This window comes from Panthera tigris, chromosome C1 (assembly GCF_018350195.1).
Source record: "Panthera tigris isolate Pti1 chromosome C1, P.tigris_Pti1_mat1.1, whole genome shotgun sequence".
NCBI classification, from domain to species: Eukaryota; Metazoa; Chordata; class Mammalia; order Carnivora; family Felidae; genus Panthera; species Panthera tigris.
The window spans coordinates 42,782,331-42,806,218 of NC_056667.1; the positions used below are offsets into that span (position 1 = coordinate 42,782,331).

The following is a 23,888-nucleotide window of genomic DNA, read 5'->3' on the forward strand; positions in this document are numbered from 1 at the left end:
TTATTAATTCCAGAGAGAATGTAGAAGGGTGAAAAGCCAAATAATTATTATAAAATACTTGAAAAAAGCAGCCTCGATCCCTGACAAGCTGGGAAGAAAGCCTTCATGTGGTCACCGGAACAAAGCAGAGACTCAGGCTTTTTATAACAACTGAGAAACGTTCTTCCTGGTCATCGTGTCTGAGAAAAAGGTGGTGTCCTCTGGGCAGATACCTAAGCAAGGTGCCACGAGGAGAGTGGGGGACCTGGGAGAGAAAGGCAGAACAGAGACAAAAACAGGGCAGAACAAGAGTGGGGGGAAGGGGAAGAAAAAAAGAAAAGAGACAAAGGGAGGGAGAGGAAAGGGACCAGGGAAAGAGAAAGACGTTAGTCATTTCAAAAAGTATTCAATGAAGGAAGCCAGTCAGCACCCTTTTCTGAAGCTTTCTGCAAAATAATGACACCCAAGTCGCTCTGAGATCAGAAGGGCAGGGGCATAAGGAGAAGAGGTCTGCTGTGGGTTGAATTTTGTCCCCCAAAAAGATAGGTTCAAGGTCTAACTCCCACTACCTGTGAATGTGACCTAATTTGGAAATAGAGTCTTGCAGGTATAATCAAGTTAAGGGTGGTCATACTGGATCAGGACGCAGCTTATAAGGAAAGGGGAAGTTTAGCTACAGACACACCTAGAGAGGAGAGTGCTATGTCAAGTGCAGGCAGAGAGGGGAGTGATGCTTCTACACGAGACCTGCCGCTGACGAAGGCCACAGAACACTAGAGCGGGGAAAAGTAAAGAGCGAGCCTCTCCTAGAGCCTTTGGAGACAATAGGGCCTTGCCAACACCTCAATTTCAAACTTCTAGCCTCTAGAACGGTGAGGAAACAAATCGTGGTTCTTTTAAGCCACTCAGTCTGTGGTAATTTGTTAGGGCGGCCCTAGGAAACAAATACAGGGTACCTATAAAAGTAAAGATTCCTGTTAGGGGCTGAATTGGGTCCGCTCAAAGTTCATTCGTCGAAGCCCGAACCCACCAGTATACCTCAGACTGCACCTGTATTGGAGATAAGGTCTTTAATGAAGTGATTGAATTAAAATGAAGTGATTAGTGTGAGCCCTAATCCTCCTCATGAGAGGATATTTGGACACAGACAGAGGGAAGACCATGTGAAGACAGGAGGAGAAAATGACCATCTACAAGCCCAGGAGAGGAGCCTCGGAAGAAAGGAACCCCGTCACCACTTTGATCTTGGACTTCCTCAGAGTTGTGAGAAAATACATTTCTGTGGTTTGAGCACCCAGCCTGTGGTACTTGGCAATGGCAGCCGGAGCAAACTAACATGCCTCAACCCCGGCATTCACCGGCCCTGCCGGATGGGCCGGGCTGCAGAAGCTTTTCCAGTGGCTTCTTGAGGCTGGCCTCCATGACTGCCGTAAGCTGGCTCAGGTTGGGGTGGAGAAGTCAGCGCTTTGTGCTGTGGGTTCTGCCTGACACCTGCCCAGCCCTCCCAGGAGCACAGAGTCCTCCCCTAGTGCCCAAGTAACCAGCCCCGGGCGCACCTCTCAATGCCTGCTTCCCCAAGCCACTCTTGAGCCAGCTTCCCTGTAGAACTTGGCCTGGGTCCTTTCTCCCACGACCTGGAGCTGCCCACACGTGCCTTTGGACACTTCCCCTCCCCCACCACCAGCATCCAACATGAAGTGAAGCCTGGAGCTGTGCATCACAGAGGACTAGATAACGATGGTGACAACGGGGGTTTCCATGCCTGAGTAACCAGTTTTTATGTTTCAGTTCTGTCCCTAACCTTTCATTTTCTGCCAGGTCTGGGAATTCATCTTTCAGAGCTGCCTGCTGTTGAGTGGACTCCTATTCCTGAGAAGAATGTCAGAGCAGAAAGATCCAGGCTCCTGTTGTTATTTTTGTTTTCTTTTGGACAGATGAGGAAGCCAAGGCCCAGAGAGGGGAAGGGACTTGCCCCAGGTCACACAGCTATTTTAGGGCGAATCAAATCCAGAACACCAGGCTCCTGCAGCCAGGCAAGCCCGCAGCATGCTCAACAAAGCACCCATGAATTCTCAGATAATACAATTAGGTCACTCTTTTTTCTGCCTAACAGTCGTATTAAGATTTGGGATGGGCTGCAGACGTTTTTTTCCCAATTTTAAAAGCACTTCAGCATCTTATTTATTACAGCAAAATCCAGTTCATGTCACTGTTACTAAAACTGCACTTTAACAAAGGGCTTTTATTACAAAAATGAATTCCTGTAATAACTGCTCAACCAGACACTTTGCAATTAAAAATGAAACTGTGAAGTAAAGAGAAATGCAATTCACAATAAACGAACTTGTTCCCTCTCCCCGCCCTCCGCCCGCCTGGGGTCTGCAATAGTGCATCTCGATTTCGAACCATTTCCTGGCATTAGGGTGTTGAGTAGTCCTGTTCTGTTCTCCAAATGATTAAACGATGTCATATTTTTAGCTTGAGACTGATTCCCTAACAGACAGTCACAGGTCCTTTCGGTCAATAACCGGCTCTAACAAGAGAATAGGAGCCCGCAACACCCACCCTCAACGGCCTGTCAAAGGCAACACACCCGATGCCTACGTGGCCGCTTGCGTGTATCTCTTTGCTTAATGTAATCCCGAATTTTGATCTCATTGCTGTTTAAGACGAAAGCTCAGAGTGTGAGAACCCCAGTGCAGTAGTCCGTTTGGGCCACCATAACAAAATACCGTAGACTGGGTGGTGTAAACAACAGATCTTTATTTTCTCACAGCTCTGAGGAGGCTGGAAGTCCAAGATGGGTACAGTTCTGGCGAGAACACTCTTCCAGGCTTGTAGACACCTTCAACTCTGTCTCACGTGGCACAGAGAGGAAGCAAGCTCTCCACTATGCCTTCTTACAAGGGCACTAATCCCATCGTGGGGCCCCACCCTCACGGCCTCATCTAAACCTAATTACATCCCAGAGGCCCCATCTCTGAATCCCATCACATTGGGGGTTAGATCTCCAACATATGAAGGGGGGGGGCACAATTCAGTCCATAGCACCCACCTACTAAAATAGCTGACTGGTTATTTGTACAGTGCTCATGTGCAAATTTGCACTTGGAATCGTATTACTGGGAATAGTTGTTCCTCATGCATGTCTTCTATGCAAAAACTTTGTTTTCCTCCGAGCAATTCCCCCTTTGGTATGCTGGCAAGGACAATTGAAGAGGAATGGACCAAGTTAGAATCCCAGTAGTTAGAAGCAGACGGAAGGGTTAATGGCTCTTCACAGCTCTGGAACTGCTCGTTTTAGCTGTACAGGCTCTGAACTACTGGTAGTCGGAGACCCCAGGGATCTCCGATAATTTCCCCCTGATTACTGTTGTACTAATTCTTCACTCCTCCGACCCCTCTGTAGTTGATGGGTGAAATAGCTTTTAAAGCAGCAAACAAATTAGGCAAATGCTTTTGATCATAAGTGCAGATAATACACACCCCACAGACTCTCTTTTGTGGCATTTTTCTATACATATTGACACAGCTGATCTTTGCTTCTGCAGCATGTACATAAGTATTATCCAAGATGACTGGCATATGGCGCTGTTACGTGTCTTTTAAGAAAATCTCCAACCGAACCCAACATTTCCCATGTGGCACCTGATATGCAGTGGGCGAGGGGTATTTATAGAACAGTAATAATGATATTTGAAAACACTGTAATGTCTAAAGCCTCTATTTCTCTGCAAATTTCATCCAGAAGGCTGCATTTTGCAGACACAAGCTCCCGCCAGCCATTCACGGCGATTGCTGGAATGTTGAACATTGTTGAGATTCACAAAGTGGCTGTTTGGAGCGTTACTGCCTCTGAACCTTTCAGAAGGAAAGTCACCTTCTCACGTGGATGGAAATATTTGCAGGTAAGGGCTTGCCGACTGACTTGGCCTTCCAACGCTAATCTTTTGCCCTTCAGTAGAATTGAGTTTGGGAGGCATTTTCCCTTAAAAACCATAGTAGAGCCTCAGGCTTCGTATGGTAGTTCATGAAATTGTAGAATCAGAGAATCTCAGCATCAGCTAATCTGTGAGCTGGGAGTGAATCTAGTTACCATTTTAACCAAATCTTCCCCCCTTTTGTAAACCATTGAGGACATTGGTTTGGCGACATAGTTGGATAACATAATTGTGTAACCTAGTGGATTCGGGCCTATTATATTTAATACATGTGTATTAAAAAGCCCACTGGGGTACTAACTTCCACTTTTAAATGTCTACTGTGTGCAGACGCTCTACCAGGCCCTAATTTGAACAGGATATGTTATTCAGTCTGGCCAGATCAGAGGCGTGGGCTTTGCATATTCACATTCCTGCCTGAGCTCCATCACAGGTCAGTCACTGACCGCCCACCTTGTGCCAGGCTGGGGGGCCCACAGGCCAATGGAGCGTGGCCCCTGCCTGGGAAGGACACTCCAGCTTCATGGGAGGTAGATGTACAAACAGACGGCAGCGGCCTGTGATCCAGGCTGGACAGAGGGTTGATCGGGGACTGTGATGTTAACCCCAGAGGCTGGGGATTGCCCCAGGAGGCGGTGATGCAAAGGATCTGGGTCTGGAAGGATGGCAAGGAATCAGTCAGCTGAGAGGGGGGCTGGGAGGGGAGGTGGGGCCGCCAGGCAGGGGGTTTGCATGAGGAGGCCCCAGGAAGTAGGAAGGGTAGAGTGGAAGGACCCTGGCTAGAGTGGTTGGTGGACATCAAATCACAGAGGGCCGTGAAAGTGTTGCCAAAGTCAGGGGTAGACCCTACCCAGGGGGCCAGGGGAGCCCTGGGGGTCATGGATGGGGAGGGAATCTGACTTGGACAGCTAACCCATTCGGGTTCCATTCTGAGTGAGGGGGCCAGGCTGCCCATGGAGGCTAGGGTAGGAACCCAGGCCAGAGGTGACAGTTGCCATGGGAAGTGAGAGGAGGTACCTGTTGGGAAGAGCCTGAGGGAAGGGAGAGGGAAATCAAGGACGACTCCTGGGTACAAGGAGAAGGGGTGTGGGGGTTGGTGGTGCCAGCAGCTTAGAGAACATGGAGGCTGAGATTCCACTGAGAGAGACCTGGAGCCAGAGGATGGGGGAGGGGGCTCAGGAGAGGGGCAAGGGGCTGAGTTGCAGGTTGGCTGGGACAGGGAGAAGGACAGTTGGGAACAGCCCAGCAGTGCTGAGAACCCAGCAGCGCTCAGTAGCCTGGGTAGGCACAGAGAAGGGCAACTGCAGGATTGTCCTTGGGGCGGGTTTGCCAGAAGGTGGGGGAAGGACTGGGGCACAGGTATGTGGTAGTGTCTGGGCCTGGCAAGGAGAGGAGTGCACTCACAGGGCATAAACTTCACAGGATCTGAAGAAAGCCACGGGAAAAGGTCACATGAGTCTTCAGACAGCGGTGCCAGGACGACCTGTGTTCGGCCTTCTAGGAGGCTCCCCCAGTCAATAGTGGCCAGACCCCAAAACAGCTGCTTTAAGCGCAGCATTTGCTGCCCACCTTCCTTCCTGCACAAGGCAGGCTGCATTGCCAGGGCACCAGAAGCAGCACATCTGAACAGTGTTTCCCTGGCAACCACACTTCAGGACACGCATGCCCAGGGCAGCATGGGGAATAGAAGGAGCACTGGACGGGGAGTCCCGGGATATCACCCACAGCTCTGCCACAGTCCTCAGTTACCCCATCTGGGATCCAGATGGTCCCTGTGGTCCCTTCTGGCTCTTTGAAGTCATTAATGCCAACTAAGAAAGAACGCCCGCAAAAGGAGAGGAAAGTGCTTTGAAGAGAAGCACTTATAGGCACGCCTGGGTGGCTCAGTCGGCTAAACATCTGACTCTTGGTTTTGGCTCAGGTCGTGATCTCATGGTTTGTGAAATTGAGCCCCGTGTTGGGTTCTGCACTGACAGCGTGGAGCTTGCCTGGGTTTTCTCTCTCTCTCTCTTCTCTCTCTCTGTTTGTTTGTTTGTTTATTTAGAGAGAAGCACTTATAGGGTAGTTTGCAAGCCCTCTCACAGACCAGACCAAGCTAAGGAAACCCAGGAGGAATTTAGGCCCTCATCCCAGGGCCTAGGTCGGGGGTCTAAGTACCACTAGAAAGCTCAGTGAAAGGAGAAGTCTCCTGCCCTTGGGAGTCCCTCCTGGCTCATCGCCAGGCGGGATGTTTCTGACTCAGTGCAATCTCTTAAATGGCACATGGGTGGCCGTCGTAAAGATCTTGACCATAAACAAGTCCAGTAAACAGGACACCTTGAGCGTGTCAGGTTCCATGCCCCGTGCTGTGCGTGTGCACTTGTGAGCCTCACGACAACCCTTGCAGGTGGGTATTATTATCCCTACTGTGCGGCTCAGATCGGTTAGGGACCTTGCCCTGGTGGCTGTGTTAGAATCTGCCTCCAGCTCCATCCGTCCCACGAGGAGGCCCAGGGACCTCAGTAGAGTCTCATCGGCCTGTCCAGGCAGAAAACGGATCGCTGCTCCTGGGCCACTGAGGTTTCAGGGGATGCGCTGCGAGCCACAATTCACCTTGACGGGCCGGGTGGCTACCCTCCGGGAACTTAACAGTGTGAGCAGCAACCTTACAGCAATTTTTAGGGAAATTGCTTTCATGGGGTTGAGACCCTTGGGAGAGGCAAGCCCAAGCGAGCAGCAGCAAGGTCTGCCTTTGCAGCTGCTGACAGACCAGCACCCCCCACCCCCGCCAAACATGGCCTGGCAGCCACCCCACCAGTGGAGGCATCTCAGCTGTCCGACCACGCACACATCTGCCCAGCAGCTCTGCTGCTGACAACGGCGTGTGACAGATCTATGCCCGAGGGAGTGTGAGCCGACGCGTCTAGGAGGAGAGGCAGCGTTTAGCTGCGGGGGCTCCTCCTTTCCTCCCGCCGGGCCCCCCAGCACCGGATGCGTGGACCTCCATCTGTGCTGGCATCGCTCATCTCTAACGCAGCCTGGCAGGTGCTCTGGCTGAGGGGAAGTAGGATAAGAGTCTGGATGTGACGTTGATTCATTTTTGTGGCGGGAGATTGATGAGATGTTTGAGGGTGACTGGATGCACTCTGGTTTGCCGCCTTCAGGAAAGGATCAAGCTGGTGGAAACAAATTCAATCATTCTGATTTAGGAAAAGGCGTCTTGAGGCCTTTCCCTTCCTTTTTGTATCACTCCTGGAGTCTCTCTCTCTCTCTTTTTTAAAAGATTTTATTTTGGGGGCGCCTGGGTGGCTCAGTCGGTGAAGCGTCCGACTTCAGCTCAGGTCACGATCTCACGGACCGTGAGTTTGAGCCCCGCGTCGGGCTCTGGGTTGATGGCTCAGAGCCTGGAGCCTGCTTCCGGCTCTGTGTCTCCCTCTCTCTCTGCCCCTCCCCCGTTCATGCTCTGTCTCTCTCGGTCTCAAAAATAAATAAATGTTAAAAAATAAAAATAAAAAAAAAAGATTTTATTTTTAAGTAACCTCTACACCCAACATGGGGCTCGAACCCACAACCCTGAGCTCAAGAGTTGCACACCCTACCGACCGAGCCAGCCAGGCGCCCTGCTCCTGGAGTCTTAAATCCTCAGTTACTTTTTTATTCAAAACACATTTATTTTTAAAGTATTGGCCCATTGTTATTTTAGAAACTTTACCCAGAGTTCAGTTTAAGGAGTTTGTCGGGTATCTTTTAACGACAACTTGGGACTGCAAAAGACATAGTGCACTGCATATATTTTGTTTTTAGAAGGATGGATTTAATGTTCAGTCTTTATCTATCATGCCCACTACAATTATGGATAATTATCATGTCTTGCTGAGAAATCACAGTGGGACAGGGGGCTATGCAGAAGAAGACAAACTCACACACATGTTCCTGCCTGATAGATTCTAAATCACCGTGTTTAGATTTCAGTAATGGCGTGGAATACGAGGAATTCTCTCATGCTGTGTGTCTGGGGGGGGGGGGGGGGACAAAAATTATTTCTTAGGAAAAAAAAGCCCTTTCCAAGAGTGCAAGTGGAGGTAATCAGTAATCTACAAGGAGGTAAGAAATAGGGAAATAAATAAAGGACTAAAAAATTAGGATACTTTAAGACTGAAAATGAGGCTTTGTTTGTAACATGCTCACACACACAAAAAAGTCAATCTTTCAGTAAAGGCTGTCATTGCCAGAGTGACAGGCCTCTGGTTCTTTCCTTGATGCAGCTGATATTGATTAGGGGACCACCATGTACCAGATTCCAAACATATCGATTTAAAAAAAGTAATAGAAATCCCTGAATGTCAAATTGTGTTGCTCTCCATGCTATAATCACTGATTGATAAGACAGTTTTTAAAAAACATAGAAATATTAGATTTATGAATGTTAATGTGCTCTTTGCTGTTCATGATTCAGATCCTGGAACAGACCCTCATAAGGATAGTTTTTAAAACATAGAGGAGGAATTTCTCACATAGAATTAATCATGGCATTTTGTATCCTGTATTTCGGATTTGGGCCACGTACACTTCTGAGCCAGGAGGGGCACTGCACAGACAGCCGCGGGTGAGAGGGTGGGGGCAAGAGCCTGGATGGACAATGGACACGGGGTGGGTGAGGGAGTCGGTGGGCCTGGAAGTAAAGCAAAATGGGGCAGAAAGAAGGAGAGGAGGTTAGAGGCAGGAACCGGGGGAGGCTAGCTAATAATATGTGAAAGACTCATTTTTGGCAAGGTTTACATGTAGCTTCCAGGACCTCTACAGACAATAACTGACATCTGTCTAAACCCCCCGGTGAGACTTGACTCACAGTTCTGTCACTTCTTAGCTGTTTGACCTTGAACGTGTTATTCAGTTTCTTGTGCCTCAGTTTCTCATCTGTGAAATGAAGCCCTATCTTCAGTGTGAAGACTGAATGAGTTCATCCCTTTAAAATACGTGGCACAGTGTGCAGTAAATGTTAGCTATCGTTATTGAGGGCAGTGAAATGGACCTTTTTCATCTTTTGACAGCCCAACATCCAAATCCCCTCTTGTGTGGGTCCCGGTGGGAGGCAGGGCTTAACTCTGCAAGAAAGGAGGCAAGAAGGTGGGCCTGGGGGGCAGCTAAACACACGCCCCCTCCTGGGGTTCTAATCCTGAGGGTTTAATCCAGAGGTGCGGGACCACACTTGGAGATGATTTGCAGAGCTGGGAGCTATGAGGAAGCAATGGCTGGGTCGCTGTGCTTGGGCAGCCGGACTCTCCCTGTGGTAACTTGGCATAACCCCGGCTGCCTAACCTCCTTGACTCCTGCCCCTGCTCTTGCAATAAATTCCTCTTCTGCTGAATTAGCCAGAGGTTGTCCTATAGGTTTGCAACCAAGAACTCCTAGAGGAGCCACGCTCCACGGAGTTGTCAAATACCACTCCCTTGGACTAGGGAGAGAAGACAGCTCTAAAAATCCACCACAGAATCCAGAATGACCTCAGAGTTGACCAGCAAGATCCCAGGGCAGATATCCCTCATAGGGAGAACTTGGTAGACTGCCCGGAAGGGCCAGAAGCATCATGACAGAACCCCCAGGAGGGCCAAGACCGGGAGAAACCACACACCATTCCTGGGAATTTGGAAAGATGGCAGGGGCTGGGAGGCCGGGGATAGGGGAGATGAGCAAACATTTACCCAGGACCTAAACCACGGTTTTTGGAGTCTCTAATCCTTTATTACTGCTTTTCTGCCAACTGCTTCCTTGCAGGGAGCATGAGACTTTTCCTGCAAGTGGGGCAGGGATGTGTTTATCAGCTACTTGCAAATTACATGGTAAACACAGCTCCCCCTGGTTGAGGCAGTTGCTGAGTCTCTTTGTTAGATTAATAAGATTACAACAATCTGGGCAGACTTTCAAGTGTTTATTTTCAAAACCTTAACTTCAGAGGGTGGTGGTAACATAGTACCAGACCTGACTGGATTCTGTGTATTTGGATAGAGGGTGTCTCTATTCTAAGTGGTTATTTTTCCACATATGGAGGGGGGAAAAAAAAGGTCATTAACCCTCAACTGCTACCAATTTATAATCAGTACCCTTTAGCCCATTTTGTGATCAACAAGTTAGTGTTTATTTTAACACCTACATGGTGGCTGGCCTTGTCCCGCAGACTTCAAAGGGCTTTAAAAGGGATAACTGTTACAGGGAATCATTTCCTGCAACTTTTAAAGCATTTTGGCAGACTTTCCTTCAGTTTGTAACTGTGTGCATTTCAGCAAAATTTACTCAGAGTGAAATTCTGTAGCACAAACCCTATTTTCCTGTTGACTTGCCTTACTACATTGTGGACGTCGCAGCTCCTTGGCAAAAAACATACCACCCCCACCACTCAGTGCCAGGAAGGAGGGCTGGAGGCTCGGGGCACAGCTAGGGTGGTGGCTGGGGTGGGGGTCTTTCCTGCACTTTAGAACTTCCCATCGTGGTCCACCCTCCGGACTCACTGCTCAGCACCATGCCCCACAGGCCCCGAGAACCATGGGGAAATCAGAGGGTCTGAAGCCATTTCTGATCTTTGTGTTCAAGGAGCTTTCGGGGGGGGGGGGCGTGGAGCCTTCTGTACTGCCCCAGCATGCAAGCACTGAGAACCTTCACCCCAGGCCAGGGCTGCCTGTCCAACCTCTCCGTCCCCACTGCAATTTCCCCAGGATCACCTCACTCCACTCTCTTCTTTAAAGCACAGCCCCAGGCCGGGCTCCTTGGCCCTCACTGCAGTTCCCGACACCCTAAGCAGTCTGACAACTGCCCCCCTCCCCCCCCCCACCCCAGGGCAGGTTGACTCAGTTCCCTCCACCTGCCACGCCCTTCCCCACCTCACCACATCCTTCTGGACCCAAGAACAGGGCAGCAGTTCTGAAATTCATCCCTAAGCTCTGGGCCTTCCCATATTCTGCAGCACCCAATGTGGTCACAGACCCCACCTGGTTTTTGACTTGACTGTCTCCCTGTCTGATTCTTCCCTGAGGCTCTTTGGGAGCATTTCAAATTCATGTTGCTATCCCCCATGTTGAGCTTAGGATGTACCAAATATTGGGAACTTAATAAATGTTAAATAAGTGGATGAATGCATGAAAAAAAATGATGAGTGTGTTACTAGAGATACCAGTAATAATGAGCTTTATCTAAAGGGCTTTTCAGTTTATGGGAGGATCCTATTCATCAGTTTATAAGCCTCATAGCAAGTTAGAAAGGTGGTTACTATTGCCTGAATTTCACAAAGAGGTTAAATTATTATAACAAATACTAGCTCTAATGTCTGAGGATACTTAATAAACATGCTGTGTGGATAATCTGAGAACAGCTGGGCCAGGTAGGCAGTCATCTTTTACAGTTGGGGAAACTGAGTCTCAGAAACTTGTGTAAAGCCAGAGGCAAGACTGAAGCCCACTCTGGGGACTCTAAAACCTTTGTTTAGTCCCTGACACAATGCTGGCAGACGGAGGACGGAGCCAACCCCACAGATAAAGGGTGCTCGAGCTAAATCTTAAAGGACTAAAGTGAAAATCAGTAAGGGATGGACAGCCTGGTCAGGGGAACTGATGTGGGCAGAGGAGGGAGCAGGAAGCAGGTGGGCCACGCTTGGGACCTGGACCTGAGAAACAGGGTGAGGGGTAGGTAGTGGAGCCGGAAGCAATCAATGCCAGTGGCGTGGAGGGGGTGGGGTCGGCTGATAGCAAGCCTCAAATACTCTGGGTAAGGTGCTCAGAATTTATCCCACAGCAGTGTCAGTGTGTGTGTGTGTGTGTGTGTGTGTGTGTGTGTGAAGGCGGCTTTTGAAATATTCTCATGTTATTAGGGGAAGAGACCAAGGGCAACAAGATCAGTTACAAGCCACAGCAATAATTTGGACAAACTATAAGCTGACCTGACATGGGTAATAGAAATAAAAAAGGGGAAACAAATACATGAGATCTTGAGAGTATTTCCCATACCTCTCCCCTTCTCTGTTCTTAGGCCAGAGAAATTTCCCCAGTGAAAGCTTCCCCACCCTTTCCTGGTTCAGGGCCCGGTGCCTGTGTGCTTCCTGTTCCTTCTGCCTCAAGTGCTCTCCCTCCCAACACACCCCTACCCACCTGGAGAATACCTATTCATTCTTAAAAACATTTCATAGAGGCAACTCCTCCAAAATCTTTCCTCGCTGCAGGCGTGATGGAGTGACTGATCCCACCTTTGTACGGCCTCTGTACATCGCACATGCTTCTGCGGGGACATCGGTGCCGGTTTGTTTCTGCATCTGCGTCCTCTAGTAGACCGCGAACTCCTCAGCGTTTGTGACCAGTTTGGTGTTTGTGTTCCTGCGCCTGCGGTAATGCCTGATGCGCAGTGAGCACGATGTTGAATGAACGCGATGTTGAATGAATGGACGGAAGCGCGTGGAAGTGAGTAAATGAATGGGCGAAGGTATTGTTCTCCTCCCTCATTCCCAGTCATTCCCGATGTCCGACAGAAGTAAGCTAACTCATCATTCTCTCTCCGATGAGGTACTTTGTTTTGAGAAATGCTTCCAATCTAAGTTTTGTTTTTGTAAAATCAATGAGTGTCTCATTTGGCCAGTTTGAAACATCCAAAGCTAGCCAAAAAAAAAAAAAAAAAAAAAAAAAAAAAAGCTTGGGTGAAAGAGACAGGAAAGAAGAGAGAAGGGGAACATGGTGGGGGCCATCCACTTATGACAGGTGCTGTTTTTCCTGAGCGTGATTGAGAAGCACCGAACACCCAGGCCTGGGTCCTTTGTTACAAGTGACCTCCCACAAAATTTCTCCTCACAAGAGGAGCCAATAGGAAAAAACTTTGAAAGTAGTAAGGAACACCGTGAAAAAGACGTATTATTTTCTGCCTGGATGGTTAAATATTGCCTTGTGAATTAAGAGCTAGCTTCCCGTGTTCCCACCCTTAGAAAGGGGGTGATTTTAATATTAAATGTATTCCTTTCACTTGCTAAGACATACATTAATTATGACGAAAACGTTTCCAAAATATAAACTTAAATCTGTTAATAAGCACAAATCTTCCCAGAGAAGTAGGAAGCAGGGGAGACCAGCAGCCTAACCTGGGATGAGAAGCCATCTGTGACTTTAGAACAAGCCCTTTTACTAGCTGTTGGTGGCACTCTGTTGTGAAATGCTAAATTAAATACCACTAAACATTATTACGGTTTCAAAAAGTAGTTACAGGCTTCAATAAGCGCACTTTTATCACAAGAACACACAACCTAAAGCCAAAATAGTTCAGTTTAATGTGCCAAAAATATGCTCCCCCCATACATTGTTAGAGCAGTAGCAAAAGAAATCTAAAATTTGCTGCTAATTCATCTGACGGCAGCCAACATCTCCTATCTTCCTTGGCAAGAGGGCCATTTTTCTATGCTGTATTTTGCACACAGAAATCTGCATAGAGTGATTTGCATACCAAAAACACATTTGTAAAGGAAACTGTTTGCATAGAAGCCAGGGAGAGATGGGGTTGCCACTGTTGGCTTTTATACACACAACACCCCCAGGCTACTTGCTTTTCGGTTTCCTCTACGCTGCATTTCCCACAAAGGGTTATGTACTTTATGATGCATTAAAAATTAAAGCAAGTATATCTTGTACGTATCCACGAACAACCCTAAGAACGATAACAACACAGGCTAAATTTTTCTGTGCCAGCAGACTTCCATGTTTACAAAGGAGCTGGTAGTAATAATATAATAATAATACAGGGAGCTTTTATTTTATACCACTTGTTTTATATAAATTACTGCTAATTCTCCCAGTCTTCAAGGTCGGTGCTGGGGTTCCCCATTTTACCTATGAGAAAGCTGAGGCTTGGGGAGCTGGAGGTAAGTTAATTCGCCAAAGCTGCACAAGCCAGCACTGGTGAAGCCAGGTTGGGAAGCCTGATCTCACCTCTCAGCCCTTTCCTGCCACCCCCTCCCCCTCACTGCCCCTCTCTCTCTCTCTCTCTCTCTCTCTCTCCACCCCCCCCCCCCCGCAGTTTTGCTGCATACCATTGTTTCATTTCCAAGGGCCGAGCCTACCAGTCTGGGGGTGGTAGGGAGTCCTGCTGGGAGAGGTGCACCCCTTGGGTTTCCTGGCATTTTTTTTCTGACCAGAGTTTGGAAGCAGGACAGCCAGTCTCAAGGCTCAGTGAAGGTGCCCAATACACTAGCTCAGTGACAGACACGGGGTGAATAGGCAATGGCCTGTGATTCAGAGGGTGCCGGGGCGGAGGGGGGGAGACGGCTTGGTTGCCACACAAAGAAGGTACATGGTAGTTGAGATGCAATGGGAGCCTCCCGCTCAGTGCCCGTGCGCTGTCGCCGATTCAGTGCCAGCCCAGCTGTATTCTTGGAAACACAGAATGGTTTTGTGTGTGCTTAATTATAATGCTACTTACAGAGAATTTATCAGCAGCAAATCAGATGCTTGATGCATTTCTTAAGGAAAAAAGGGGTAGTGGCACTTTGAAACGTGTTCGTCTGATGAAGCCTTTGGATTCTTCCGGTATACAGCATTTGACAGAACTCGGCCGTTTCTGGAAAGTCAATAGGGGGAAAAGTGCAGAATGAAAAGACCGAGGATGGTTATAAACATCTCGTTTGCTTTCTTTTAGGAAGCTTCTTTGTGTGTTGTTGCTCACCTAGTTTCCCTTTCTCGGGACATGACAGCAAAATTTGTATCTAATCATATCTCCTTATCCAGGATTGCCGCTGTCCAAAGATTCCCGGCTTCGAGACTTCACTGTGATGCAGTCACTGTTAGGAGGCAGTTTTTCTGACACTTTCAGTAATCAATCTTTTTTGATATCATCTATAGTACCTCTGCCTCATAGCAAGTTCCAGGCTAAAGCAGGTAAGGGGACAACAAACTGCCGTGGAGGCAGACAGACCTGGCTTGAGTCCTGGTTTTGTCACTATGGGTTTACCTCAATCTCTCGGAGCCTCCATTTCCTCATCTGTAAAATAGGGGAGAACGTAAGGGCAGAGCCTGGTTGCCTGCCAACTATTTCACTCCTCTTCCTTGCTGACGGCGACGACGACGACAAATCCTGATTTTGTTTAGCTCCCGATATGCCCAATCCCAGCAGATGCGCTGCAACGACCCAAGGTGTCCATTCCTGCCACCAATGGTTGGTTTGTAGGGTCCGGAGGAGAGCAAGTGACCTAATTCTGACCGATGAGGCCAAACGGGACATCTGGCAGAAGCTTCCCAGAAAAGATTTTCCTCTCTGATAAGTGACACATGTGAAGAGAAAGCCCATCTGCCTTTGGCCCTCTTGCTTCCTGAGTCAGATGCTGTTGTGGAGACATGATGTTTGGGGTAAGAGCAGCCATCTCTTCAAAACAAACGGGACCATCACTGACGCATTAAAGGTGGCAGAGCTGAAGGACCTGAAGAGTGTAGGTCCTTGGAGCAGCACTGATCTATTGCACCAAACTTGGTCTACCTATCTCCAGATTTCTTGTCAACAATAAATGTCTTTTATTGTTTAACCTGTTGTGTAGGGTTTTGTGTTTATTGTACCCCCCCCCAAATCCTAACTTACACAAATATCAACCTCACAGGATGGTTGTAAATACGTGATACGCTGGATGTACAGTAGTTAGCGCGATACCTGGCACAGTGAATCATTGCTGTAAATGTTAGTAAGGGCATTAATGAGACACAGATAAGGATCCAAGAGAACAAAAGTTTCCAAACACAACAGATGAATCAAACGAACGGTACGGATTTAGCACAACAAAAAAAGCTTTATATTTTTGGTAAGGGCTGGGGGAGACATTGAGGTACAAGACAATGACTACAGCGACAAATCCTTATATCTGGGAGTAAGATGTAACTACAGCCAGAATGTGAACGTTAATGGAGATGAAAGGACTGTGGTTCTTTGCCAGGTTTCCATCCACCCTCTTACAAACGGACAATCACCCTGTCAGCAGCTCTGATTCATGTCTGAAGACTAACAATTATGTGTATGTGAATTACCAGCCTTGCAAAGGGGCAGAGTTCTTTCAACCCACAGGATCTCTTTCCAGAATACCAAATTTTACTAGTATTTTCTAAACACACATTTTTCCCCTTTGTGGCAGGAAAGATAGATACAGTGACATATATTAAAAATATAATAATTTAGGAATATTTCCTTAGATATAGTCTACCATTTTGGAGCCCTGGGATAACTCACAGGACTACATACAGTTTACCCATGAAATCACCAGTTTTTGAAACAACCTACTAGAACACAAAGTGGGCATATAGTAAGATAACATGTGAAAGTACCTGGCATAATAGAGGTAATATCATATAGTAGATATGTAATAAGTAATAAGTAACCTTCAAGTAAACCCCGTTTCTTCCTTCACTGTGCTTTAGCAAAGGAGCAAATGACAGGGTCTCAAAGTAACACAGAGGATTAAAGACACACATACTCACAACCATATCCACTTATGTATAGGGTCCGTGTACATCCATCCAAAAGCCCTACACCCTCTACGGCTAGACAATAAGCATTGCTTTTCATAACTGATAGTCATGAGGCTTTACAAATCCCTGAATTATTAATCATATTTAATATATTATGAAAGAGAATCAGACATGTAGACAAAAATTCATCAAGAATTGGAGATAAAAAAGAATTTCTGGTTACCTTGCAGTTCATTAAATAGAACCACCAATTCTTGAACATGTTGGTTAATGGAGATTCTTTTGTATATTATACGCACATCTGCTTTTCTCAAAATCCATCTGTTCCTCTTTCTTTCTTACAATAAAGGGCAAAATTGTTGGTGGCTTAACAATTCTCCAAAATTAATGATCTCTGCATCACTAAGAGACGAAGATATCATTCATTCCTTAGAGGCAATTTCCAGCCTTTACAACGTGGTGCAGTTTGTCCCTACTCGTTTGTATGGAATTTAACAGGACAATGACACAGCTAGCAGTTTACTAATGCCCTGTGGTCTTTTTTTTTTTTTTCCACACAAGGCTTCTTATTGTTTAAATTGAGGTGTAATTGACACATAACATCATATTAGTTTCAGGTGTACAACATAACGATTTGATGATTTGATGTTTGCATACACTGCGAAATAATCACCACAATAGGTCTAGTAACCATCCTTGCAGCTGGAGTCTTAACTCCATTGAGAAAGACAGAAAGGCTGTATTTCTAGGAAGAAAAAGATGTTTGAGGTGTATTTTATAGTCTCAAGATATTTTTTCATAGCTTTATTGATATCATTCACATACCATGAAATTCACCTTTTTAAAGTGTATCATCCAGTGGTTTGTAGTATAAAAATTGTGCAACCATCACCACTAATTCCACAATACTTTCATAACACCAAAAAGAAACCTTGTACCCATTAGGAGCCATTCCCCATTCCTCCCTCCCATCCCTGCACCTCCACCCCAGCCCCTGGCAACCGCTAATCTACTTTCTATGAGTTTGCCTGTTCTGGACATTTCATATAGATTAATGCATACCATTTTTGGCTCTGTCTGGCTTCTTTCACTTAGTATAATGATTTCAAGTTTCATCCATGTTGTAGCATGTATTTTATTCATGTGTTTCTTTTATGTGAAATAGTATTTTATTCCTTTGCATGGTGAAAACCTTCCATCGTATGGATATACAACATTTTTAATCCATTCATCAGTTGATGGGCATTTGGGTTGTTTCCACTTTGGAGCTAATATGAATAAAGCATCTCATGATATCTTTATCGAGGTGAAATTAATTTAACACACAATTAACCATCTTAAAGTGTACAATTAAATGCCATTTAGTGTACTTACAAGGTTGTTCACCCACCACCTCTCCATGCTTTTAAAACCTGAGAAAGATACTCCATATCCATTAAATAATCACTTCCCATTCCCTTCACCCCAACCCCTGGTAACCACTAATCTGTGTACTATCTCCATGGATTTGTCTATTTTGATGTATTGTAAAAAACGAACCATGCAATATGTGACCTTTTGTGTCTGACTTTTTTCACTTTGCATGAGGTCTTTGAGGTGCATCCAACTTGTAGCTCCTGTCAGTCCTTTGTTCCTTTTTATGGTTGAATAATATCCCTTTGTATGTACATACCCCAATTTATCCATCCATTTATCCACTGATGGACTTTTGGGTTATTTCCACCTTTTGGCTTCTCGTGATACTTTAGTGTCCCCACTGTCATCATAGTCCAGGTCACCATAAAGTCTCTCTCACCTGGATTATAGCAACATTTTAACTGATCTCTTCTCCCTCCACTCCATTTCTTTCCACACAGCAACCTGAAGGTCATTCCATGCTTATAGTCCTTCATGGGTTTTCCAATGGCTGTAAGAACACTCTAAGAAGCCCAAATTTTTTAACAGGGACTACAAAGCTTGGAGTGGCCCTCTTCCTTTTTACCTTTCCTACTTCATTTTATACCAGCCCCTCTACAACTGAAAGGCTCCAGCCAAAATGAACTTCTCTCACTTCCTCAAAACCATCAGGCTTTCTCTTTCTTCAGGGCAGGTGCACATGGTGTGTATCTTCTTTTTGCCAGTCTAACTCCTGCTTATCCTCTAGGTCTCATTTTTGATATCACTTAGATGTCCAATCTTACAAACACCCTCTACTTATCTGCAGCACACTATGACTGTAAATTGCTTTTCCTACTAGACTGTAAGCTCCTTAAGGGCAGGGACCATGCATCATGCTCATCACGAAAACCCCTCTGCCTAGCACAACACTTGGTATATGATACATGTTGATCAATAGTGTTACAAACTGGGCATGGGCAGAATTACCAAATTGCCTCAAAAATTTCGGATACTCTATCACTGAATGTCTCAAAATACGTTAACTAAAATGGGCACACATACCCACAAATCTTAGTTATAATTACATTGTTGAAATTCTTCCTACCATTCACAAAGGCAAGACAAAGCCTTCTAAATAATATTAAAATTTAATTCCCTTTCAAATAGTTCTTTGCTTATGATTAAAAAAAAAAATTGATCTTGGAGCGGCTGGGCAGCTCAGTCGGTTGAGCGTCTGACTTTGGCTCAGGTCATGATCTCATACCTTGTGAGTTCGAGCCCTGCATCGGGCTCAGTGCTCACAGCTCAGAACCTTGAGCCTGCTTTGGATTCCGTGTCTCCCTCTCTCTCTGCCCCTTCCCCACTCATGCTCTCAAAAAATAAAACATTAAAAGATTAAAAAAATATATTGATCTTTAAGATCACTCAGAACAAACATACTATAATTGAATGGCTGCCTATCAAAATGTGATCTGACTTCAGTGATCATTCTTGCCTTTGAAAGGCTCAAAAGAAATACTTTCTAAAGACACATTTACACAGCAAGGACAAATACTCGAAACATTAATACCTTGATTCTTTTCAATCTTTATCAGTGTGGTTTAACGTGTAAATATGGCCTTTGTTTTTCAAGATTTTACCTACTCTCTTTATTCACTTCTCAAAGGATGGATCAGTGGATGAGATTACAGCTCCCTATCATGAAATTAATTTCATATACTTGAAACACCTACTTTGATCACCACCTGGGGGAAAAGATAAATAGCCTAAGCCAGCTTTTTTAGCTATAGGAATTAAAGATTAGAGGAAAGAATTAGAAAATGCGATAAAATAAAGCCTTGAAACTGCAGTACCACAAATTAGAAAAAAAAAGAAGGAGAAGAAGAAGAAGCAGCACTGTTTTTTAATATCATCAGGCCCTTCAAGTTAGGACTGAGGCACTGACCTGGTGTGGAAAATGATTTAAATATTGAATTACATGTATTTAAATAGTTTGCAGTTTGATTACTTCTAAGCAATTATGCCATAGGTTTTCCCCAATCGAAATACATTATAAACTTTCCATTAGTGTAAAATTAGAAATCTTTTTTTTACAAATAGAAATTTAAAAAATATTCTTGAGGCACTATAAAAAGCAGCTTATGAAAAGAATAATTACTGGTTATGTCAAGGCACTGAGCTTGAGTAATGAAGAAAATGTGGACTCTGATTCAGACGATCACTTACTAGCTATATGATGTTGAGAAAGTTACCCAGCCCTTGAATCTGTTTCTTTGTATATATAATGCACTTTATCTATAAAACGCACTACTTCAAGGATTGAGATTATGAGAAAATGCATATAAAATGTCTCATAATGCCAAACATATACTATGGTTTTTCTGATCCTAATGGATTTGCATGATTTCACTGAGCGGTAATTACAAAGTAAAACACTGAATAGAAGTTTAAGTTGTACCAAAGGAATAGTTAACTAGGGAAAAAATCCCCAATGACTCTGAATGTAAAACAGTCATTAAGTTACTTAATTAAGTGAACTTGTATTTATTAACCTTACTTAAATTGATTTACTTATTGACCTTTATTAACCTTAATTTTTAGTCTTTATTGTCAGCTACTCTGGCCCCTACTTAGATAGACATTTGTAAACTAGCAACAAAAAAAGAGATGAATAGAAATCTAGGAACTGAACAGGAAAACTGCCAACCCAAACTAAGTAAACCCATTTCCTTGACCATGTCCACGATAGTCAGAATCATGCCAAATAGTTCTCCTTAGATTATAATTCTCAGGGTATATTACAGAAATTATCTGGTGTTCTCAACAGAGCAATCATGAAGTGCCACAGAGCAGAACTAGTGGTATGTTGAAATTCCAAAGATTTTGTAGCAAATCCTTAAATCATAGTACTTATAGAAAGAACTTCTTGAACTGTTGACCAAAGAAACTTCCCACTAACATTTTACAAGGCAACACTAGACAGAAATATATTTGTATTAAAATTTTCCTAGTAAGAACATGCACAAGTTAGTCCTTTGAAATTTATCACTCTCCTTCATTGAGAACTCTTTTCAAAAACCTGGAAGCCAACTGCCTAAGGAAAGTCAATGTCTTAATAATACATAGTATCCTGGGGGTGCTGGGTGGCTCAGTCGGTTAAGTGTCCGACTTTGCTCAGGTCATGATCTCACAGTTGGCAGGTAGGAGGCCTGCATCTGGCTCTGTGTTGACAGCTCAGAGCCTGGAGCCTCCTGCAGATTCTATGCCTCCCTCCCTCTCTGTCCCGCCCCCACTTATGCGCGCACATTCTCTCTCTCAAAAATAAACATTTAAAAATTAAAAAAAAAATACATAGTATCCTTCCCATGCATCTTCCCCAGTAATAAACAAAATACAGGCCCTAAATATAAATTTCATTCTAGCTCATTCACAAGTTCTGATTTTTTCCTCCAAGTTCTTTATTATTCAGTCAAGACAGTTCAAATATACTTACTTAAATTTAGACACTTTTAAGCTTCTGTTACACTGTGTAAACTTCAGTTTATACTGAACAGTTTACTATTACATAGTTAAAACATCAACATCTTTTAAGTTTGCAGTCTTTAATACAAGTTAAGGCAACCGTGTAACATTCAGGCAAATTATAGCAAATATCACATTGAAGTTTATTTCTTGCTCATATTCCACAAACATCTCTAATTCACAGAATTTCACTAATTTTATAATTTCCTCAGGCAGAGATGTGAAGGCCACAGAAAACTGAAAATGTGCCTTATAACTTCAGTAAATTTTATGAAGCTCAACCATTGTAAAGATCATGGAAACATGTACCAAACTAAATGAATGGCATTTGTGACATTAAAAGTGAGATCTTCCTTCCAAAGTCACCAAAACCATTCTTTAATATTCAACAAAAAATTGGAATTGCAGGGTTTCATGTGTGTGTTTTTAAATGTCAGGGTGGTATGATCCTCTTTGGATGTGGGGCTGTTGAAAGCTGAGTTGTACAAAAGAAATTTTTAGAGAACAGAGGCTTTTCTTTACATATTTATTCTCAGAGCCTGCCCTTCATCTCATTTTGGCTTTCCACATTGATCCAATTGTAGCACTTCCTGGAGAGAGCTATGTTCTAATCAGCAACATCAGGAAGAGAATTGGACAAAGCAAAATGAGAAAATGCAGATCTTCTCATGTCATGTCTCTTTGAAAACAGAGAATACATTCTAAGGTATCAGGCAATATAAGTCACAATTTGACTTTTAATAATTTTTACCTGTAATGGACATGAACAAGAAACATGGTATGAGTCCGTCATCTATTCAATAGGTACACGACTTCTACTGAGGTGAATGCCTTTTAGTAGAATTTTACTTTGTTCCCTGTCCCATACAGTTGTGCTGACCTTAAAACCTCATTAGTAGGCTATTCAGGAAATCTCCACCGAACGGTGGATCAAGGTAGAAACAAACTAGAGACCCTGAATTACCTAACATGACTTCCCGTTAAGGGTTTTCTCCTTACAGTGGCTCAAAAGCTACCGAGCTAAAGCAGCCATGCCGACTCCCCAAAGACAAGGGTCCGGACCCCTACATGAAACGGCTGCAATCCTCTTGGATCGCCGAAAGAGAAGGAATCAATCCTTTAAAGAGAACTCGGACTACATATCGTCACCTCTCCCAAACCAGAAAACCGAACATTTTACACGCTAGCACTGCCTGGACGCAACCCCCCCCCCCCTTCCCACGGGATGGCCTTCTGGGTGGACGGTGGCCACAGGGGCTGACACACCCACGCCTACTTCTGCTTCTTCGGGGATTTGGGCGCTTGGGCGACCGGGGGGCGAGGCAGCTTGAAATAGACCTTGACCGAGTCATAGATGAACCACTGCAGCGCAGTCAGGGTGCCGATCATGATGATGCGTGCGAACAGGCCCTTCCACACGCCCGCGAACCCCAGTCTCTGGAGAACTCCCAGGGCAGAGCTGCCCTTCTCCTTGTTCAAAACGGACACGACCGAATCGGCCGGGTGGGACACGACGGCGCAGAAGACGCCGGCGATGTAGCCGGCCACGAAGGTCACGGCCAGCTGCTCGGCCTTGGTGCACTGGCTCTGGGGCTTGGGGACGACGTGCTCGTAGAGCGCCTCCACCGTGCGCTCGAAGCAGGCGAACTTCATCATGGTGTAGGGGATCTGGCGCAGCCACAGCGGCGCCACGCCCTTGTAGAAGGCCCGCGGGCCCTCCTCGCGGTACATGCGCGGCGCGGCGGCACGCAGCGTGCCCGCGAAGCCGGGCTGCGTCTGGATGCGCACCTTCACCGCCTCCATGGGCGCCAGCGCCACGTCGGCGAAGAACTCGGCGCCGGCCGACGCGGCCAGGTACAGGCCGGTTCTCCACCGGTACGCCTTCTCCGGGCCCAGGAGCTCGGCGTAGCGCATCTTGAAGACCTCGTAGAGGCCGAACTTAAACAGGCCCTGCAGGGAGTAGCCCAGGAAGGTCGGCGCCCAGCCTCGGGCCAGGCCGCGCAGCCCGTCGTCGCGCACCGTCACGCCGAAGCCGCTGACGATGCCCTTGTACTTGGCGGGGTCCACCTGCATGCGGCACTTGACCAGGTCCAGCGGCACGACGGCCGTGTGAGTCAGCCCACAGCTCAGCATGCCGCCCAGGCCGCACAGCAGCAGGTATCTCGTGGAGCCGTACTCGTAGCTCTGCTCCTTCGCGGCCGCTGCCGCCCAGAACCTGCCCTTGAGCGGGCCCAAGCTTCTGGCCTGCGGGGCCCGGCAACCGCCAGCGTCACGCATGACCGCGCTCCGTCCAGCCCCACACCGCCCTCGGCCGGAGCTCGTTCCTCTCGGGGGCCCAAGGGCAGGTGCGCATGCTTCGTGAGCTTCCCGCGCGTGACCCCAACCGTCGGTGTCCGTAGGCTTTCTGCCCGCCCTCGGCACGCGCCTGCGCAGCCCCTACAGGTCGGGTTAGCTGGGGGCCTGAGGCCGGCTCCCAGAGGTTTAGGGGGAGCATCACCCTGCCCCTCACCGCCAGGACCGCCCTCCGCTCCTCCCTCACACCTTCAGCCCAATGGGCTTCTGGTAGCGGCAGGAGCCCATCCCCTCAGCCCTCCCTAGCCAATGGGCAGTGGTCCCCAGATCT

At 46.3% G+C, this 23,888-nt stretch overlaps 2 protein-coding genes and 1 long non-coding RNA gene across 4 annotated transcripts in view; 1 reads left to right on the plus strand and 2 right to left on the minus strand.

Moving 5' to 3' along the window:
- LOC122241352 overlaps positions 1-23,888 on the minus strand; it is a 24,131-nt gene continuing 243 nt past the window's right edge. Inside the window, exons 2-3 of the long non-coding RNA XR_006221440.1 lie at positions 14,340-14,477; positions 1-244 (exon numbers count right to left, since the gene is read on the minus strand). This is a non-coding gene — a long non-coding RNA (uncharacterized LOC122241352). The remainder of the gene's footprint in view (positions 245-14,339; positions 14,478-23,888) is intronic.
- LOC122241351 (phosphate carrier protein, mitochondrial-like) lies at positions 21,181-23,878 on the minus strand. Its single transcript, XM_042997237.1, has one exon. The coding sequence runs from the start codon at positions 23,540-23,542 to the stop codon at positions 22,538-22,540; it is 1,005 nt and encodes a 334-aa protein (XP_042853171.1). The 5' UTR covers positions 23,543-23,878; the 3' UTR covers positions 21,181-22,537.
- DMRTB1 (DMRT like family B with proline rich C-terminal 1) overlaps positions 23,365-23,888 on the plus strand; it is a 22,411-nt gene continuing 21,887 nt past the window's right edge. The window contains exon 1 of one of the 2 annotated variants that reach the window (XM_042997235.1): positions 23,365-23,422. The gene's annotated coding sequence lies outside the window, so the exon portion shown is untranslated. Of the gene's footprint in view, positions 23,423-23,525; positions 23,611-23,888 lie in introns of those variants that run through there. The other variant, XM_042997234.1, reaches the window with a different exon arrangement.